Genomic DNA, 21,448 nt, shown 5'->3' with positions numbered 1-21,448 from the left:
CATTTTGTCACCCTGAAATCACACATTTACTGTTTTTATTTATTTATTAACTTTGGTAGTATTTAGTTTCTATTTTGGAGCCAATATTTTTAATATTAAGTATTTGTTTTTATGTCTAATTTGAGAAATAGCTCTACTTGTCAACTTGGAAATAGAAGGTGATGCAATTTGAAGTCATGACTTTTGCATATCGGTGAACTCACTTGTGTTTTTAGCATTTTTGCTATTTATGATAGGGTATTATTGGGTGTTTTCATTTTGTTTTGTTTTCCAGAACCGTTTCAATCCCGGATAATCTTGTATACATGCATTTGTTCTTCATTTTGTTGTTTATTAACCACAAACCACAGAAGTTCTGATGAAGCGGCCGAAGTCTATCTTGAGCTGCTGCGTCATCTTCGGCCGGCGGCTCGGCGCAGTGGATTGTGGGTGAGACGTCAGTCCGCCATATCTGTCTTTCTGTGCCGGCTGAAGGAGAGAGTCAGGAGTCATGAGAGGAATCCGCTCTCTGCACAACTTACCGGTGAGTCCCGTGTTTTCTCGGCTTCCCGTGGACGCTGTGACAGACTGAACCTTCGCTCTGCTCGTTTTGCTTCGGAACCCGCCCGAAAACCGAAGCCGCAGTTAGCGGTTAGCTCGCCGGCTAGTTAGCCTGCTAGGTGGCAGCTAATGCAGCTTCACAGCCCAGTTAAGTAACACCTTCTCCTCTGGTCATTTTACACGCACTGAAAGACATAAAATACAGGTTCCATTCACTGTTGCTGTCACACCACCACACACCTTGTCGAGGCGGCTTAGCTTAGCTTTAGCCTTCATGCGGACCCTCTTTCAGCTGGATGTAACCTGAAGGTCATCTCCCAACTCACGGATCCGAAATTTGTTGATCGAGGTTTGAAAGTCTCCCCTCACAAAGTCAGTTTGGTCACATCCAGATCAGTCTCTGATATATTTTCCAGTCACTCTAATGTCAAGCTTTGCTGACAGGACACATAGAGTGACTGAGGGCTAAATTTACACGGGTCACCTCAGGTCACCCTCCTCTCAGTCACCCCAGATTATATTAAGACAGTCACGTTATGGTGATTATTATTGTTACTTATTTTCAAGTAAAACTGTCAAATAATGTCTTGAACTCTCTTAAAGTTGGTTGAGTAAATAAGTTTGAGTTGTAGACTGTTTTAAGTCATCATTGTAGGTATATGACATTTTCAACGTTTTACTCACCCAGTTATTATCAATTAATAATAAAAACATGATCAGTACATAAACTGATAATCTAGGTAATTGACAATTGCAGATATAGCTCATAGACCCTCTCAGTCACCTCAAATTATACAGTCTCATTATAAGGATTATTATGAATTATGTTCAATTAAAACTGTCAAATATTATTTTAAATTCTTATAAAGTTGGTTTAGTGAATAAGTTTAGGCTGTTTTAATCAAGGTAATAGATGATTGCAGTTATAGTTCATAAACCATCTCAGTCACCCCAAATTACATTAACACAGTCATATTGTGAGGATTATTATTAGTTATGTTCAAGTAAAACCGTCAGATTATTTTAAAACTCTCATAACGTTGGTTGAGTGAATAAGTTTGGGTTGTAGCATAAGTTTTAAGTCATCATTGTGGACATGTGCTCATTTTTTAAACATTTTGCTGTTCAGTTACTAATAAAAACATGACCAATAACTGAACCAATAATCCAGGTAACGGATGATTGCAGTTATAGTTCACAGACCCTCGTTTTCTGTTTCAAAACTTGCTTTATTAACAGTTTAGGATTTATATCAACAGTTTTATTTACTGTAAGCGACTCAGATCCTCAGCTGAGGAAATACGTAGTTTTTTTTTCTTTCTGCAAACCTGTAGTCGTACGTTAGTAAAACCACCGAATGAAGTCATGTAGTGATAGTTGCGTTGCCATGGAAACCTGCATGTATTCAGCTTGTTATGCAGAAAATGCGTTATTATGTTTTTATACATGATCCTGGTCTGCTGCCTAGTCTGTTTTACACTGCAGCTGATGGAACATAGATTAGAAAACCTATAACATTAATTTGACTTGGATTTTGCTAAAACCTAGAGATTTCTGTGCATCCTGCACTATAGAAGTTAGAGGATCATGTTTAAATGTATGAAGTTTCAATTTTTTCTGTAGTTGTCCAATATACCAACCTGTTCCTCCTGACTGAAGTAGGCGGCACAAAATCCCTCTGTTATGTCCATCAGAAAAGTCAAATGGTAATTTTTTTTTAAAATAATCTCCAGATGAAAATAAAACTCGTTAACAAAGAAAGTTGAGCACCACTGACACAATCATCGTCTCTATTTGGAGTTTTAGGTTTTGTCGATGCAAATAACACAAAGAAAGTCTACTTGCTTTGTTTGTAGTCTTCTAGTCAATCAGGAAGTGTTTTTTTTTGTTGTCTTTATCTCTAAAAAGCCAGCAGAAATAAACCAGTTCTGTATTTTTTAAGTACAGGACTGCTGTTCAGCTATAATGTTTACACTCCTTGAAGCTGTATCTCTGTCATTAGGACATCCTGTTAGGTTCAGTCAAGGACTGCCCAAGTAGCTCAACACCTCTCATTTCAAAGACAAAGGAAGCAGCTGCTACAGAAATCATTGTGTTGAATTTGGTCCCACAGAAACGTTGCTATGCTGCCACCAGGAGGAGTGAATCTCTGACCGAACCCCTCGCCCTCCAGAAACCCTCCACAGCTGCACCTCCAGCTCCCCAAAATGTCCAGGTAGGCGCTGTTCATTCTGCACACGTCATGTTTGTTTGATTTCATGCTTCTGCTAACGTTTGTCTTTGCTGCCGCAGGTGTCTAAACTCCCAAACGGTCTGGTGGTAGCGTCGCTGGAGAACTACTCCCCCCTGTCGAGTGTCGGTGTGTTTGTGAAGTCTGGGAGTCGCTATGAGACGGTGGAGAACCAGGGAGTCTCTCACGTCTTACGACTGGCAGCAAACCTGGTGAGTCATGAATGAGTTTGTGAACGTTTGAGGCCTTCAGGAAACCGACATCTGTACTCTACTATATATATACACAATACCCCTGTACTATACTATATATGTGCAAGCTTTCATTTCTCTTTTTTCCTGTTTTCTAGACTACAAAGGGAGCGTCTGCCTTCAAGATCTGTCGTGGTGTGGAGGCGATCGGGGGCAGCCTGAGGTCAGTGAATGAAGCAAACACTGACAGCTGCTGCTTGTTCTGTTATAAATAGATCCCAGTTTAAACTCAGACCAGTACATAACCAGCTGTGTCATCGTTTGTTTACGTCCAGCGTGACGTCGTCCAGAGAGAGCATGGTCTACACGGCAGACTGTCTGAGAAGCGACCTGTAAGTTACTTTAATCTGTTTGGTTAAAACTGGTCTAAAGCTTGTTTTGATGCCTCACCGCTCACCTCGCTGTTCTATCTGCATTTAGAGATTCGTTATTGGAGTTTCTGGTCAACGTGACCACGACTCAGGAGTTCCGGCCATGGGAGGTGCACGACCTGACGCCCAGGGTGAAGATTGACAAGGCTCTGGCTCAGCAGTGTCCTCAGATAGGTCGGTACCAGGAAGCAGCTCCGAGCTTGCTGCTTTTGATTGTGTGAAATCGAACCTTGAAGCTTTTGTGTGAGGAACATTACAAGCATCCGTGTCCTTCAGATCCCCAACTGAACAGATAATTAAATTTAACCCTCTATGATTGTTGTTTGCGTATCTTCATTGTTTGTCTGATCTGCTGTAAACTCAGTGGGTGGATTTCCAGGGTTAAAAGAAAGTGCAGTGTTGAATTTGAAGCAGATCAGAAAGATGGGGAACATTTTTAGGTTCCTGTGTGTGGAACTGTGGTGATATGACATTCTGACAGTGAAGACATCCTCCCAAAATGTTTCTGGAGCTGTTCAAAGCCAGAACACATGAGCCATAGTGAATGTCTGCATCTGGATAGATCCTTAAAACATGAAATTGCGTGGGTGACCCCAAACTTTTGAATGGTAGTGTACGTCCCAGTTTCCTAGCTGTAAGCTGCAGGTTGCAGATTCTGCACGTTACAGAGTCATTACATCAGAAAAGAAAAAAAAACATTGTCGTGCTTAAATATTCTCTTGCTTGCTGTAAGTTAGCTGTGTGTTGCTGCAGTAGCTTGGACACTCATTATTTCTACATAGTATTAGAAAAAAACATACACGTGTACATATTGTGACTTAAAAAAACAGCAATTTTCATCACGACTTGAAAAACTGTTTGTGCAGCTGGGGGTTAGGGCTAGCAGGTAGCTCAGGGAGTTGTAGCTGGATGCATTTGAGTTAATTTTCACTTCATTTCACTTCCTATAATGTGACTTTCGTGTGTATTTTAATTTCACATTTATGCTCTTTATCCATTTCCTGCTGCTTTTCTGGGCCATATCTATTCAAATTATCATTAGAAGTTACTGTAAGCTGACAAAATGGGATCATAAATAACTAAAGGCCTTATTGAATGTAATGGTTCTCCACCGTACTTTAAGACCATTTGATCATAAACAAGTATTAAATTACATTAAGTGTGCTATTAAAAGGTCTGCAGAAGACTTTCACTTAGCTTGCTGCAGGAGATAAACAGTGTTATAAACAGAGCCAGGTGTTTGCATCTTCTGTGTTGGAGGTGTTGAATGTATTGTCTGTGAAACTCTTTCTTTCTATTTTCTTCCGCAGGTATAATTGAGAAGTTGCATGAAGCAGCTTACAAAAACGCCCTTTCCAACTCCCTGTACTGTCCTGACTTCATGGTCGGCCGGGTCTCCTCTGAGCAGGTACGTGTGTTTCCCGTCATTTCCTGGCAACTTGGGGAAAATAAACCAGCTGAAGTTAGAAGAAAAATATGTAAATGTGGTTCTTACACCCTCCTCCTCGTCCTCCTAATTGTCCTCTGTAGCTGCAGTCGTTTGTTGAGGACACTTACACCACCGGCAGAATGGCTCTTGTAGGTTTAGGTGAGTGTCGTCTTGTCACAGCTGCTCTCCTTTCTCAGCTAGCTCTGTTAGCCTTAGTGGTCTGGCTGAAGCACTGATTCAAAGCCTCTTGTGTGTTAATCTTTCTTGTTTATGCGTCCAGGTGTCAAACACTCCGTCTTGAGGCAGGTGGGCGAGACGCTGCTGAGTGTCCGTAGCGGCGCCGGAGCTCCTGTGGATAAATCTGTGTACCGTGGAGGTAAATCCTGGTGTTCAGAAGCAACATTACGCTCTCAGCATCCACATCCGCTTTATTTTCATGGTGGCATTTTGTGTGCAGGTGAGCTGCGAGTCCAGAACAATGACGACCTGGTCCACGCCCTGGTGGCCAGCGAGGGCGGCGTGGCAGGTAGTGCCGAGGCTAACGCCTTCACTGTGCTGCAAAGGATCCTGGGAGCTGGTCCACATGTAAAGAGGGGCTCTAGCATCGGCAGCAAACTGAGCCAGGGTATTGCCAAAGCTACCCCACAGCCCTTTGATGTAAGTCAAAGACAAAATGATGCGTAATAACAACAATGACACAAAAAGACAAAGCTATGCTTAAATAATCAAAAATGACATGGAAAGACTACTAACTTTTAAATTCTAGCGGACACAAAGACTTGGTCAGTTCGACCTATAGGAGTGTTTTGCAGAAATAAATTGAGAAAAACAAACAAGTTTGCTGCATCTCTGCTGCAGAAAGAAACAAGAGAGAAATTGTGCCACACAGCCATGAATTATGTCACTCAAATGTTTTATTTGAAGGTAAATAAATCCTTAAATGGTCTGAAGCTCTGCTGGTGGTCAGATGCTGCGTTTAATTTGTCTCTTCACCTCTGCTCGTCTTCCAGGCCACTGCCTTCAACGCCTCGTACTCCGACTCCGGCCTGTTCGGCGTCTACACCATCGCACAAGCCAGCTCTGCAGGAGAGGTGACTGCTGAGTTTTCCGTGTTCGTCTAAAAACTGCCAAAACGTCCGTTGTGCTAAAACTCATCGTCTTTGTCTGTGCAGGTGATCAAAGCTGCCATTGCTCAGGTGAACGGCGTGGCGGAGGGAGGCGTGGCGGCGGCCGACGTCACCAGAGCAAAGTGAGTTTCCTGGAGGAGGCTGGTTGTGTAGCAGACTCACATTATCTGGTCTAAACTCTGCTCTGTGGTTCTGCACAGGAACCAGGTGAAAGCCGAGTACCTGATGTCAATGGAGAGCTCTGAGGGTCTGTTGGAGGAGATTGGTGCTCAAGCTCTGGCCACCGGAACGTACCAGGTCCCCAATGCCGTCCTCCAGGCCGTAGACGCCGTCACCCAGGACGACGTGGTCAAGGTGAGTGATGAAATCATCTACAAGCCCTGGAGAACATGATGAAGTCACCACTCCTGGAGGATGTTCATTCAGTTGTTACCCCACCAAGGGGTGCAGCAGAGTTATGTGATGATCAGTATTGGTTTGTTTCTGTCTAACGGATTTGGATGAAATTTCCAGGGAAGGTCAGAAATGACACAAGGACCAAGTGATTAGATTTTGGCAGTGATGCAGCTTATAGTCTGGATCCACAGATTTGTTAAAGATTTCTGTATCATTGCCAGATAGCGGCACGCCATCACTGTAACTATGACAACAAGTGAACATTACGTCAGCTGCCTGCTGATGATCACATGATTGTGATCCTACTACAAATCCACCACTGTGGACTTATCGGGGCTTATCCGTCAGAAATGATACACGGAACAATTGATTAAATTGTGGGGGTGTTTCCAAGACCCATTAATTCCCGCCGCCTGCTACATGTTTAGGTCATGTGATTCGGTATCCGTACATATGTATACATGCATAACACACAGCTGTGCTCAGTGCAAGGTCATTTTGTTTGTGGGTACATCTATATTAAATGGCCACATTCTATGTTGCCGTGATTTTTGATCATCAGCAACTAATTAACAAATGCTGCATTTCTGACAATGACTTATGGGGGAATGAACAGCCTTAACGGGGTACTGCGCTCTCTGAGTGCTTTTCTTGTTTTGTACAATTTTGTAGAAAAAAAAGCAAATCAGACATGTACCAAAACTATTTTTATTCAGAATACCAACCTTCTGGCTTTAAGAAACATTAAAAAAAGGATCAGAATCAGCTTCAATGTCCAAGTACATACACAACATACAAGGAATTTGATTTTGGCTGTTGGTGTCACCCTAGGAATATAGAAAAGAGAATAATAAAATAACTATAGAAAACAGATATAACACAGCGGTGTGACAAAAATTCTTGTCGTCAGTCACAGTTGCTTTTTTTATTTTTTACATCAAGCACAGGAAAAAAATGGAATCACTCAATTCTGCGGAAAATATTCTGCAATCAGCCTGTAATTTGCAATTCTAACACATTTTTTTCTTTTTTTTTTTAATGTTTCTTCAAGCCAGAAGGTTGGCATTTTGAATAAAAATCATTTCTTGGCATGCCTGTGATTTGCTTTTTTTCTCCAAAATTAAGCAATCAAATGAACGTCCTCCAAGAGTGGTGATTCCAGGTTGTACGTGTAATTTCCATCCAATTAATACCATCCAACGTGTTGATTTAACCTTTGATTCTATCTGTGAAATGTGCAGCAAACTCCTGCTGGGTGTGGAAATGAAATAAAACTGTCAGAGTGACTGTTTTAGATTTCAACCAATAAGAACTGATATGCAATTTGTTCAAAATCCGGGTGAAAAACTTTTAACGTCTGCAGGGGAAAGAGTTTGGTAACGAGGAAATTTGTACAAGAATACAAACAGCGCAGGAAAGCAGAGTAACAGAAAGGATGATAGATGTGAAAGCTACTTGTAATTTGGAGGTTCAGTTCAATATCTTGGCTACAGAAACATCCCCTCATAGTAAAGGAAGTTCCCTCCATTGCCCCTGATGATCTCTCCTCTTATCTGGCACCATAATTTCCTTCCAGATTAATAAAGGTTTATCTCATCTGTCAGTCCCTGTGGTCTGGATTCATCTCTTTTCCCTCCTCACTTTGTTTCTCCTCTGATTTCTGTTGCGATGTCCGTCATTATGTTCTTCTAATTCAAACAAACCAACGTTACAGACGCCCCGTTTATTCTCCTCATCTGACTTCACAGTTGTTGCCATGGTAACATCACTGTAATGCAGTTTGCAGCCTTACTTTCACCTCTGATTTCTCCACCTTTTTTTCCATCTTTCATAGAAAAATGATGTACACTGCCCGTCTAAAAATAAAATCTCACTCTAATATTTCATTGGACCTCCTTTAGCTCTGAGAACGACACACATTCGCTGTGGTATTGTTTCAGTAATCTTCCACCATGTCAGAGCATTTATTCCTGTTCAGGGTTGCATTAATTTTCTACCAAGATTTTGTATTGATGATGGGAGAGTCGGACAAAGTCTTCTCCAGAACATCCCAAAGATTCTCAGTGGGGCTGAGGTCTGGACTCTGTGGAAGTCAATCCATCTCATGCTCCCTGATCCACTCATTCTCTATGTGACCCCATGAATCCTGGCATCATCATCTTGGAACATGTCCATGAACATCAGGGAAGAAAAACTCCACTGATGGAAAGATCTGGTCATTCAGTATATAAATGACCAGGGGTTGGTCAGCTGAACCTGACCAACCCCAGATCATAACTAACCCCCACAGGCTGGTAGGAACTAGTCATGATGAGTGAATCACTTCATCTGCCTCTCTTCTTACCCTGATGCCCCCATCACTCTGGAACAGGGTAAATCTGGACTCATCAGACCACATGACCTTCTTCCATTGCTCCAGAGTCCAATCTTTATGCTACTTAGCAAACTGAAGCTTTTTTTCCTGATTATCCTCACTGATCAGTGGTTTTCTTAGAGCTACAGCTGCTTAGTGCCAATCCTTTGAGTTCCTTCACATTGTGATGTGGAAATGTTCTTACTTTCACTATTAAACATAGCTGTGAGTTCTACTGTTGATTTCCTACCATCATCTAAGAGTTTGTTCTGACCACAGATGATGGTTCTCCACTATCCTTCAGGTTTTAATAATGTGTTGGACGGTTCTTAACCTGATTTTAGTAGTTTCATCTCCTTAACTGTTTTCTTTGCTTGATGCAGGTCAATAATTTGACCCTTCTGAGACAGATTAACATCCTTTCCATGACCACAGGATATGTCTTCCAACATGTTGTTTAAGAAATGAGAAGCTCCTCACTGCATCAGCTAGAGTTCAATAAGTTGTTGCAGCTGAAACATATTCATCACTGCAGTAATTATGCAATGGAAGGATCTTATCTGTTTGCTTAGTTAAATCCAAGTGGAGACTTCTTTTCTTTTTTGACATGCAGCATATAAAGTCAAAATCATCATTCAAGTCATGATAGTTTATTCAATTTTTCATGAAAAAGGATTTTAAGAAAGAGATATCCTACCTGAATTTATTAAGAAACACCGTTGTGTTTTACTACCTGCAGGAATGCTCATTAAATTTAGAATTTTGTCAGATAATTACAGGTCAAATATATGTTTCACATTTGAATTGTAAGTTGTACATGTTGAGTATCTGTTTGAAAATAAATGCACACATAATACAGAAAGACGTTGTTACATTTTGTTTATGCTATAATATTGTGGTTAAACTTTATTTAATAACCACAAATGCATTTAGTTCACCATTCAAGTTATAATTTTATTTCTCCATCTTTTCTGTTTCAGGCTGCGAAAAAATTTGTGTCCGGCAAGAAAACGATGGCAGCAAGCGGACACCTCGTTAATACGCCATTTGTGGATGAAGTATGAAAGCAAAATATAAGAACAGTTGATTTTAACTTGTCTCTGCTGTGCCTGGATGTTTTTAAAAAAAAAAAAAAAAAAAAAAAAAAAAAAAGGCAAGAGGACCTCGGAGCCACAGCAGCATTTCATCGGACGTCACCAATCATTTGTAGTCTGTCCTGCAGTATGTCTCCACAAAACAGGAAGCTGCAGGTTCACACTGCAGCTTCCCTTTTTGGCTTTCTGTCAATTTAACTGTATATCTATGTAAATTAAAGAAATGACAGTAAAACAGTTGGTTGTTGCTTGAATTCAGAGTTGGATTCTAGAGGAGTGTGAGGGTCTGAAGACATGAAGCTTTTATTTCTGACAGATTGTTCCATTCATCGACCAGCGGGGGGACCCAGAGGCACAAACGTTCATTCATGTTGGAGAATTCTCCTCTAAACTTTCCTTTAATCCAAAAACTTCACCTTTATGCAACCTCTGACTTTATCCAGCTGGCAGATTTATTAGTTGTAAAATAAAAACCTATAAGAAAACAGCTAAATGTACATAAGGGATCAAAATAAAAGTACTTGTGTTCTGCTCCATGCCAGTAGGACATTATTGTGTTAAAGTACTGGATTAGTGTTTTATTATTGAGGCACAGTTGAAATGTTGGGGCTGTTTCATTAAAACTATTATTTTAAAAGGCATAATTTTAAGATTAAACATGCAGATTAAATATGGATTTTATATTTAGTGAAGAATACTATATATGTAAGATTAACAAATATAGTTAATATTCACCACTGAGACATAAAGTATTTCTCTTAAGTAATTATCTTTATGAGGTACTTGTACTTCATTAATGCAGTATGCTACAGTACATTTATCTGACAATTACAAGCTACTTTCACATTCGTATTTGACATTTATCTATCTGTATATGCTTTATCAATAAAATGATAAATTGTCATTAATCTACAGTAAAAATAAATTTTAAATAATGTAAAAAATTCCAAAACTTCCATTAAAACAACTCAGAAGGTTAAATAACAGGACACAAGTCTATTTGCTTTAAAATTTAGTTTAATTTTTGTATTGTTTATTTCTATACCACCAGTATTAAAAGTCAAGTACCTCATAAGTGCTTTGTAAATATGATTAATTTCCACCCCTAAAATTTAAATCATGATAAACGTTTGTGTTTCTACAGTCTCCAGGTGGTTTGTTGTCATTTATATATTTAATATCTGGAGAGGGTTTTTTTTTGTTTGTTTAATTTTTGTATTATTTATTTTTAGTTCTCAAGTATTAAGAGTCAAGTACCTCATAAGTGTTTTGAAATTATAGTTAATTTATATTACTGAGATGTAAATTAAGATGTAAAGTATTTCTCTTAAGTAATTAACTCAGCTTTGAGTCATTTTCTTTTTCGAATAAGTTTTACTAATTATTCAAAATGTTCAAAATGTGTCTTTTGTCTGGGAAGAATTACAAAATATGTTGGAAAATCAAGAAAAAATGTTTTTTAGCAATTAGGAAGGGAGGTCTAATATCAAAATAGTTTTAAATGTAGAAATTATTATGTTTTTCACTTTTATTTAAATTTTTTTCTATTAAGAGGCAGTTGTGACCTTATCTTGTGCAAAATCAGGTCTAATATCAAAATATGAGTTTTAAACAAATTATAGAAATTATTAGATTTTTAAAATTTGTTATTTTGTTTACTTGTTGCACCCTTAAAGTAAATATGATGCTGTCGAAAATACTCTGCAGATATTCAATATATAAATAACAGTAAACCACCTGTGGAAACACAAAAGCTTATCTTGATTTAAATTTTAGAGGTGAAAATTAATTATATTTACACTTACAATCACACTTTTGAGATACTTGACTCGTAACACGAGATATAAATATAAACAATACAAAAATTAAACTAAATTTTAAAATAAATTGATTTCTGTCTCTTGTTATTTAACCTTCTTTAATGGAAGTGTTGGAATTTTTACATTATTTTAAAACTATTTTACTGTAGATTAATGACATTTTATCATTTTATAGATGGAGTATATACAGTTGGATAATGGTCAGATCATAGACTGCATCAGATATGAATCTGAAAGATGCCTGTAATTGTCAGATAAATGTACTGTAGCATGCTGCATGAATGAAGTACCTCATAAAGGTAATTACTTAAGAGAAATACTTTACTTTTTAATTTACGTCTCAGTGGTGAATATTAACTATATATATAAAGTAATTAAAATTATGGGGTTCTTGACACTTATTACTTGAGACATAAAAATAGAATTTAAATAATAAAAATAAATAGTCTTATGTCTCTTGTTATTTATTTACTTTCTGCGTTTTAATGGAAGTTTTGGGTTTAAAGCTGCTCAGTTAATTCAGGACGACTCAGGAAAACAAGATCCCCGATTTTGACACGAAGTATCGCGAGAAGAGGGCAAACGTCTCCCCACCGTGCGCGCGTGCGTGTGCGCCTGTGTGTGTGTGTGTGTGTGTGTGCGTGTGTGCGTGTGTGCGTGTGTGCGTGTGTGTGTGCGTGTGTGCGTGTGTGTGTGTGTGTGCGTGTGTGTGTGTGTGTGTGTGTGTGTGTGTGTGTGTGTGTGTGACGCTGCGTGGGGGTGTCCGTCCGCCTGATGTCATTTGGCAGGAGGGGAGGCTGAGCTAGCGGTGGGCGCACGACGGGCTCCGGAGCACAACAATACCGTCTCCGGTCTACCGTTTTACCGTCTCCACCGACCACACCGGGACTTTTTCCGTCGCTTCGGGGTCGAAACGCGCCGCGGTTGGAGCTTCGGTTCACCCGGAGGAGGAGAGCTGGAGGGGCGCCTGGCTGGCTAACGGACCCGCGGTACCAGATGCTATTCCAGCGGAGGACGAGCTCGCCGAGGCGGCAGACGGTGATGGCTTCTCGCTTCCCTGACGGCTAAACCTTCGCTGAAACGCGGATCTTACGACGCGACGGGACCCGCTCCGCTTCCTCCGCGCCTCCGTTCGTGTGTGTGAGATGTTAGCTCGGTCTCGGCCGTCGAGCAGCCTCTGGGCCGCAGCTCGGCACCCCGAGCCCGAATCTGGAAAGTAGCTAGCTAGCCGCCTGCTAGCCGCAGCTGTAGCCGATGCTGCCGCTGCGGCTGCTGCTGATCCCGGAGACGAGCCGCTCGCTGCAGGGCCTCGGTGAGCTCCATTGTTTCCCGGTGCTGGTTTGAGATGTGATGCTTTTGTGCGCTGCTGGAGGAGCTAACGTTGCTGCGAAATGCACCGCAGAACCCCGGCAGCGGACTCCTGCTGACGGGGGCGAGGTTAGACTGATCAGCCCGCCCTGAGGCTCTCGACACCCGGGGACACATTTGGACTCCGACCGCCGCATTTCCCCCCCATACGTCCTTCAGCTCTCCTGTCGATATGGATAAACTGACTATCATTTCTGGGTGTCTGTTCCTGGCAGCAGATATCTTTGCAATAGCCAGCATTGCAAACCCGGACTGGATCAACACCGGTGAATCAGCAGGTAAACAGATAATACCTTTATGTGTGTGTTTTTTTTTGTTGTTGTTGTTTTTCTGCAGGATCGGTTCCACATCGCAGCTTTGTTTGGCATCTGATAATCTTCTCAACAAAGAAACGTCCCCTTGTGTTGCAGGGTTTCATCTGCAGCAGGGTCTTTTGTCCTCCTCAGCAGCGTTGTTTGTCTATTATTATTATTATTATTATTATTAATATTATTGCAATTATTATTATTATTGTGTCTCTTGTTGTTCATCCCCAAACAGAGAACACCAGTCAGACAGTTGCATTATTGATTGATCAGCACCAAGGCTCTGCTCCAGGCCGATAGATAGATAGATGGATGGATGGATGGATGGATGGATGGATGGATGATTTATCCTCCTGGGCAAATTCTGTAGGTCACACATGTTACATTTAGGAAAAATAAGGAAAGTAAAGTGCAAAATCATGCTGGTATCTTATAATATAGAGTATAAAAAAGTTTAAATACAGTATAGTAATAATAATAATCATGATTTTTATCATTTTGAATCGATCAATCACTTGGTCTGTGCTGATTTCCTTGATTAAAGGGCTGCAACAGCTAATTAATGTATAACTAGTGTCAGTTAAAGTAATTTATTAAGCACAAAATGGCAAATATTTGGAGATCCACCAATTTAAAACAGTGAATTTGCTGTTAGTCTGTGTTTGTTGTGATTGTAAACTGAATATTTTTTGGTTTTTGGAATGTTTTTTGGACAGAATCAAGAAATTTGAGGACATTATCATTGGATGTGGGAAAGGCTGATTGACATTTTCCACTATTTTTACATGTTTTGTGCAGGAAAATGGGCAAATTCATGGCATCCAGTAGCTCTCACATGTTGCATTTAAGTAAAATAAGAAAATTAACATGTATAATAATGTGCAAAATCATGCTAGTAATCTATAGCAAAGAGTATTAAAAAGTCTAAATGCAGTATAACAATAATAATAATCATAATTTTCATCATTTTGAATCCATCAATTATTTGGTCTGTACTGATTCACTTGATTAAAAAAGCTAAAACAGTTAATGTTTAAGTTATGTCAATTAAAGTAATTTATCAAGCACAAAATGGCAAATATTTGGAGATCCAACAACTCAAAATCGTGAATTTGCTGCTGGTCTTTCTTTGTTGTGATTGTAAAGCGAATATTTTTAGGTTTTTGTGAGATTATTCATCCCCTCTTGGGCAAATTCGGTTGCTCACACATGTTGAATTTAAGAAAAATAATGAAATTAACATGCAAAATAAGGAGCCAGTCATGCTGGTAGACGACATGATGTGCAAAATCATGCTGGTATTTTGTAGTAAAGAGTATTAAAAAGTCTAAATACATTATAGCAATAACAATAGTAAGCATATGGAAGAAGAGCTGAGTCACTGGATCACTATTTTAATCATTTTCAATCAAGCTATTAATAATTTGGTCTGTACAATGTCAGTAAACATGAGCATGTCTCAACCAATAAACAATAAAAAAAAAAACTGAAAATCAGATCTTCAAACTAGAGAAGCTGCTTTCCTTGATTAAAAGGCCAAAACAGTTAATTAATGTCTAAGTTATGTCAATTGAAGTAGTTTATTAAGCACGAATTGTCAAAAAAATGCAGATCCACCAACTCAAAATAGAGAATTTGCTGCCAGTCTTTGTTTGTTGTGATTGTAAACTGAAATTTTTAGGTTTTTGGAATGTTTTTTGGACAAAACTAAGTATTTTGAGAAGTGAGGGAAAGATTCTCACTGTTTTTACACATTTTGTACAATCAGTAATATAGATAGATAGATTACCCTCTTGGGCAAATTCAGTAGCTCACACATGTTGCATTTAAGGAAAAAAATGTGGAAAATCTTGCAGGTATTTTGCAGTAAAGAGTATTAAAAAGTCCAAATAAAGTATTGCAATAATAGTAATAATAAGCATATAGAAGGACAGTTAAGTCACAGGAGTGTTACGAATCATTATTTCAATCAATCATTTGATCTGTACTGATTTCCTTGATTAAAGTACTGAAACAGTTAGTTAATGTAAAAGTTATGTCAGTTAAAGTCATTTATCAAGCACGAAATGTCAAATATTTGGAGATTCACCAACTCCAACAGTGAATTTGCTGCTGGTCTTTGTTGTGATTGTAAAGTGAATATTTTTAGGTTTTTGGAATCTTATTTGGACAAAATCAAATAAATTTTAGTACTGAGGGAAAGATTCTCACTGTTTTTACACATTTAGTACAGTCAGTAATGGTGAAAAAAGTGAAAATAATCACTTCTATCAGGCTTTTATCTGTCAAGCGACTCACTGATTAAGGTTCTGGTTTGGTTCTGTGTTAAAGCTTGACATTTAAATCGAGGGTCTAATCGTACGGAACCAGAGCAGGTGTTTATTTGTGGCGTCCCTCCTGATTTTGGACGGAAGCACGTGGCGCCGGTTTTATTTGTGTCAGCCCTGAGAACACGTCCAGGCTGTTGACAGACAGCTGCTGCTCTTTGTTCCCTCAGTAACTGGGTCAGCGACGGTTCATCATCCACAGCGTATTAGCCGCAAAATGTGCAAAACCTTGAGCACGTGAATGTGATTGTGTTCTTCCTCGTCTCGGTTCTTCTAAACTTAGCGCACGAGTTACCTCCATGGCGACGGCACGTCCTCAGATGTGTACCTGCCGTACCAAACCTTTGCTATATTTAACCTGCAGTGTTGTGGTTATTAGAGAGGACCAAATGCCTCGCTGTCACTTTGTTCTTCCCCCTCACAGATTGTACGTTTTGCTTTGATGATGGTCATGGATTGAGAGGATCGCTCTGACCAATTATTGTTTTTTTTTTAATTTGTCCAAATTTCTGACTCATTTTGGACATTTTCTGTCACTTTGGACACGTTTCAAGTTATTTTGGGAGAAATTTTTAATCATGTTGATATTTTCTAATACATTTTGAGGCATTTATGACCAGTTCTGAGTCATTTTTCACCAATTTTGAGTCATTTTGGGACACACTTGTAATCATTTTGGTCCTTTTTAATACATCTGGAGCCATTTCTGACCAGTTTTGAGTCATTTTCTACCAATTTCTGATTCATTTTGGACATTTTCTGTCACTTTGGACAAGTTTCAAGTAGTTTTGGGACAATTTTTTAAAATCATTTTGGTCATTTTTAATAGATTTAAGCCATTCCTGACCAATTTTAAATAATTTTGGACATTTTTTGTCACTTTGGACATGGTTCAAGTTATTTTGGGACAAATTTTTAATACATTTTGAGCCATTTCTGAGTCATTTTCCACTAATTTTGAGTCATTTTGGGCATTTTTCTTTAATTTAAGACATCATTCCTGCAGGTTTCGTGTCAAATTCTCAATCATTTTGGATAATGACTTCTTACTGAACAGATGCTCACATTTTTTTTTCCTTGTGGAAAAAGAGAAAGAAGAAAGGTCAACTGCTGACACCTTTTGAGAATGCACCAGCCGCTGTTGTGGAATTTATAATAGGAAACTAACGCAGGTCTGTAATCCTGGTCTTATGTCGTGTCTTTGGTTTGGAAGGGCAGTTTGTTCTCTGGCAAAGTAAACTTTCTATGTGGATTTTCACCTTCGACAGTATTGTGCAGTTTTTATTCCTCTTTGTGAGACATGCATAGCCTTCTTAGATTATTTAATATATTGGATGATAAATACATGATTTTGGACTGACCTTTGATGGAAATGTGTCATCTATGTTCCAAAAAGATCCTTAATTATATTGTGACAGAAACATTTGTGATTAGATTTTGTAGTAAATTTTGAGCCATTTCTGACCAATTTTGAGTCATTTTCCACCGATCTGTGGCTCATTTTGGACATTTTCTGTAACTCTTGATAAGTTTCAAGTTATTTTGGGACAGGGTTTTTATCATTTGGGGCATTATTTTAGTAATTTTTAATACACTTTGAGCCGCTTCTGACCAGAGTCACTATCAACCAATTTCTGGCTCATTTTGGTCATTTTTTGTCATTTTGGACAAGTTTTAAGTCATTTTGGGACAAATTTCTAACCATTTTGGGCATTTTTAATATATTTGGGGCCATTTTGGACATGTTTTGAATCATTTTCTGCCAATTTTGTGTCATTTTGGACATTTTCTGTTGCTTTGGGCAAGTTTAAAATCATTTTTGGACAAATTTTTAATTATTTTGGTATTTTTTAAAACATTTCGAGCTGTTTTTGACCAGTTTTGAGTCATTTTCCTAAAAGATCCTTAATTATATTGTGACAAAAACATTTGTGGTTAGATTTTGCAGTTATTTTACTGGTTTTTATTTGCAGACTGAAGTGTTTATTCAAGCATTTGTTAACAACTTTGCTGTGGGCAATTGAGAATGAATTACTGTATAATGAAATAGTTGTAGTAATATGAATTATTTATTCATAATGTGCAGCTACTATACATAAAGACAATAAATAATCATGTTCTTATGTCTGCTCTATATATTACTATACAAGCTTTGACCAAAAAAAGCTAATTTCTTAGTTTCATCTGGTGGCCGTGATGCCTCTTTCTCCTTTTGTTGGTCTTTTATTGCCCTCTATATTGTGATGGGGATATTTAGTAACGCTGATTTGTCTTTGGAGCTCTGTTTCCTCGATGTTTTGGTCATTTTATGTGAAACTGCTGATTTTTAGGTGCTCTGAGCAGAGTTTGTAAGTTCTTTCTGCGTTAATTGATGAGCTGTTTCCATTGTTCTGTCCAGTCCCTTCCACAGACCGCTGCATTGTGTGAAGTTTTTATGACCCCGATGACTCTCCACATTTTTATTATCTGCCATCAGCTGAAGTCTGCCTCCCAGCTTTGTTGTCGTCTTATCAGGACTCAGAGGTCGACACTGTGCCCTTGTAGGACCACAGCGTGACGTCTTTGTGCCGAAGCGATGAAACAGACGTGTTCCCGCGGGCAGTTAGCATTGATGAATGCCGGCTGTCCTGCAGGCGTGTCGCTTTTACCTCCTGTTTCGCTTTGATCTCGGCTTTTATGTGAACCCGTGAAGAATAGGTTAACCAACGGTAAGGCTCAGGCTGAAAGTCATTCAGCGCTGATTGGCTTTTCTTGTAAAACACCAGGTAGGAAGCAGCATTTTTGGGACAAATGTTTAATCATTTAGGGCATTGTTTTGGTCATTTCTGATACATTTTGAGCCATTTTTGACCAATTTTGCGTCATTTTACACCAATTTTGAGTCAGTTTGAACATTTTTTGTCACTTTGGACAAGTTTCAGTTTATCTTGGGACAAATTTTTAATCATTTTGTTCATTGCTATGGTCATTTCTAATACGTTTTGAGCCATTTCCGACATGTTGTGGGGCATTTTCCACCAATTTTGAGTCATTTTGGACATTTTCTGTCACTTTGGAGAAATTTCAAGTCATTTTGAGACAAATTCTTAATCATTTAGGGCATTATTTTGGTCATTTCCATAAAACTTTTAGCCATTTCTGACAAGTCGAGTATTTTTTTCATTAATTTTGAGTAGTTTTAGGCATTTTCTGTCACTGTGGACAAGTTTCAAGTCATTTTGGGCTAAATGTTTAATCATGTTGATCATTTTAAATATATTTTGAGCCGTTTCCTACAAATTTTGAGTCGTTTTCTGCTGTTCAGCTTGTCTGCCACTCGAGACTGGATCCATGTTGTTGTCGTCACTTCGGTGTGAGATTGTGAGGTTATAACAGCTGAAGCAGATCTCCTGTGCTGAGCTTCAGGACAAAGCTGTCGTCGTAGCGATGTCAGACAAACTGTGATTCCCGGCAGCTCTGCTAGCGACTCCCCTCCTACAGATACTTGTCACCACAGTGGATGTGATTCTCCAGAACCTCAATAACCTCACAAACTCAGCATGCACACACTCTTAAAAAATGAGACATCCCATCCAGGTTCAGGCTCTATCCAAGGAGAGTAATGGCAGATTTTTTTATTACATTTCATTTGTAATTTAAGCTTTAAAAACTCGCAGGTTTGCATTTCACAAAATCGATTTTGCACAAGTGCTCTTGTCAGCCGATCAAACCAGCACTCACCAGTCCAACATGGCACCATCCTGGAAGTGTTTTATTGCACGCAGTGAGCTGCTGAATGGAGCTGAAATAAAAGGCGGCTGTTGAAGGTGATAGTCGTTCATTTTGCATTTTCGTTGCGATTTCTCTTTTCATCCGATTGTAAATAATCCAAACACTACAGATGTTCTCTCTCACAGCAGAAGATGTTTATTATGAAGTGGCTGCCGTTCAGCTCGTGCAATAATAAACACACCAATTTATTTTCCATTTACTTTGAGCGCTGAGGAGCTCCGTCAGCTCCAGTATGCTGCTGTGAGTTTCGATTGCACTCAGAAACCTCAGTAGACGTTCTGCATAGTAGCTGCTGATCATGGCTTCACTGTGCTCTCCTCAGTAAGCAACACAAACAGCCTGACTTATTGAAAAGGGAACACATTTCAGTGTACATAGAACCAGAAACAATTACATAACACCAGAAAAAGACAGAAATAACATTTGGCAGAGTGGCAGTGCACAATGACTGGTGCTCAGGAGCTGCTGCTGTAGTTGGAGTCTGAATCTGACTTCACCCAAAATAGATGAAATGGGAGACTATTAAAACTGTGTTATTTTAGATATCTCTTTTCTAAGCGCAAGGGCACAGCGTCACCGATACAGAGCAACTGAAACCTGAAAACTGAAGTCTGAAGTCATTCTGGGACAAAATTTTAATCATTTTGGTCATTCTTAATGCATTTTTGGCCATTGTGGACATGTTTTTAGTCATTTTCCACCAATTTTGAGTCATTTTGGTGATTTCTAACATGTTTTGAGTCGTTTTTGAGTAGTTTTGAGTCATTTTCCTCCAATTTTGAGTGACTCTGGACAAGTTTCAAGTCATTTTAGGACAATTTTTAATCATGTTGGTCATTTTTTTAAACATTTAGAGCCATATTGGACATGTTTTGAGTCATTATCCACCAATTTTGAGTCATTTTAGACATTTTCTGTCACTTTAGATAAGTTTCAAGTCATTTTGGGGCAAATTTCTAATTATTTTGGTCATTTTTAATACATTTTCCACCAATTGTGAGACATTTTGGTCATTCCTAATACATTTGGAGCCATTTCGGACTAGTTGTGAGTCATTTTCCACCAATTTTGATTTCCTTTGGACAAGTTGAGGTCATTTTGGGACACATTTGTCACCACTTTGGTCATTTTTAATACGTTTTAGCCAGTTCTGGGCTTTTTTTCACCAACTTTGAGTCATTTTGGACATTTCTGTCACTTCAGACAAGTTTCAAGTCATTTTGGGACACATTTTTAATCATTTAGGGCATTATTTTGGTCATCTGTAATACATTTTAAGGCACATCAGATCTGACCTGAGATCAGCCAAATCTGTGACAAAGACAGACACCAGATGAGACAATGAAGTTTAGAAATGTTCTCTAGCTCTCTAATACTCCTTGTAACTGTGACACTCACTGCCTCCAGGCAGCCCAAGTAGTGGGGAATCTAGACGCTGCTTTATTTTAATTATTTCACTTTTCTATAGGCGCTGCAGGTTGTCATGTGTTGAATAAATTTTCTGGCATCAACTGAAAAAAGCTCCATCTGGTGCTTGATCTTCAGTCTGCTGGAAATGAACAAGTGAAAGTTGGCCGATTTGCTTCAGACTCAATTAAAAATATATCTGTTGAGGCTGCCTGTGGGTTTCTAGTGTAAACACACAATAATTAATATTTATAGTATTGAAACATTAGATTTTGTTGCAGTAATGGATTCCCTGCAGCCACCAAAACCTTGTTATCTAATGGTATGTACTAGTAATGAATGTGCTGTACTCAAAAATAATGTTTTACCAATGCATTTTTCGGTCAGGATGGTGAAATTTGCGCTATAAGTTTGCATAATCTAAAAATCTGACATTTTGAGCCATTTCTGACCAGTGTTGAGACCTTTTCCACCGATTGTGAGTCATTTTGGACATTTTTTTTGTCATTTTGGGGCAAGTTTCAAGTTATGTTGGGATACATTTTTAATTATTTTGGTCATTTCTAATACATTTTGAGCCATTTCTGACCAGCCTTGAGTCATTTTTCACCTACTTTGAGTCATTTTGGTCATTTTTATTACGTTTTGAGCCATTTCTG

The 21,448-nt window shown here is 38.8% G+C and overlaps 2 protein-coding genes across 3 annotated transcripts in view; both read left to right on the top strand.

Annotated features, from left to right (window-relative positions):
- The first annotated feature begins 376 nt into the window (after positions 1 to 376).
- On the top strand, positions 377 to 10,028 carry LOC111576172 (cytochrome b-c1 complex subunit 2, mitochondrial). Of its 2 annotated transcripts, none has more exons than XM_023281732.3 (14): positions 377 to 523; positions 2,654 to 2,755; positions 2,833 to 2,982; positions 3,120 to 3,184; positions 3,297 to 3,353; positions 3,442 to 3,566; positions 4,703 to 4,800; positions 4,923 to 4,980; positions 5,102 to 5,197; positions 5,279 to 5,478; positions 5,832 to 5,912; positions 5,994 to 6,070; positions 6,149 to 6,302; positions 9,678 to 10,028. In XM_023281732.3, exons 1-14 carry the CDS (start codon positions 491 to 493, stop codon positions 9,759 to 9,761), a joined length of 1,380 nt encoding a protein of 459 aa, XP_023137500.1. In that variant the 5' UTR covers positions 377 to 490; the 3' UTR covers positions 9,762 to 10,028. The 2 variants fall into 2 exon arrangements, with proteins under 2 accessions (XP_023137500.1, XP_054861369.1); XM_055005394.1 differs by lacking the exon at positions 377 to 523 and adding an exon at positions 651 to 687.
- A 3,096-nt stretch (positions 10,029 to 13,124) lies between these two features.
- mosmoa (modulator of smoothened a) overlaps positions 13,125 to 21,448 on the top strand; it is a 32,249-nt gene continuing 23,925 nt past the window's right edge. Inside the window, exon 1 of the mRNA XM_023281738.3 lies at positions 13,125 to 13,257. Coding sequence (XP_023137506.1) covers positions 13,152 to 13,257 — 106 coding nt within the window. The 5' untranslated portion in view covers positions 13,125 to 13,151. The remainder of the gene's footprint in view (positions 13,258 to 21,448) is intronic.

The sequence above is a fragment of the Amphiprion ocellaris genome, chromosome 19 (assembly GCF_022539595.1).
Source record: "Amphiprion ocellaris isolate individual 3 ecotype Okinawa chromosome 19, ASM2253959v1, whole genome shotgun sequence".
NCBI classification, from domain to species: Eukaryota; Metazoa; Chordata; class Actinopteri; family Pomacentridae; genus Amphiprion; species Amphiprion ocellaris.
The sequence above is the reverse complement of the archived record's forward strand: the minus strand, read 5'-3'. Positions and strand labels throughout refer to the sequence as shown.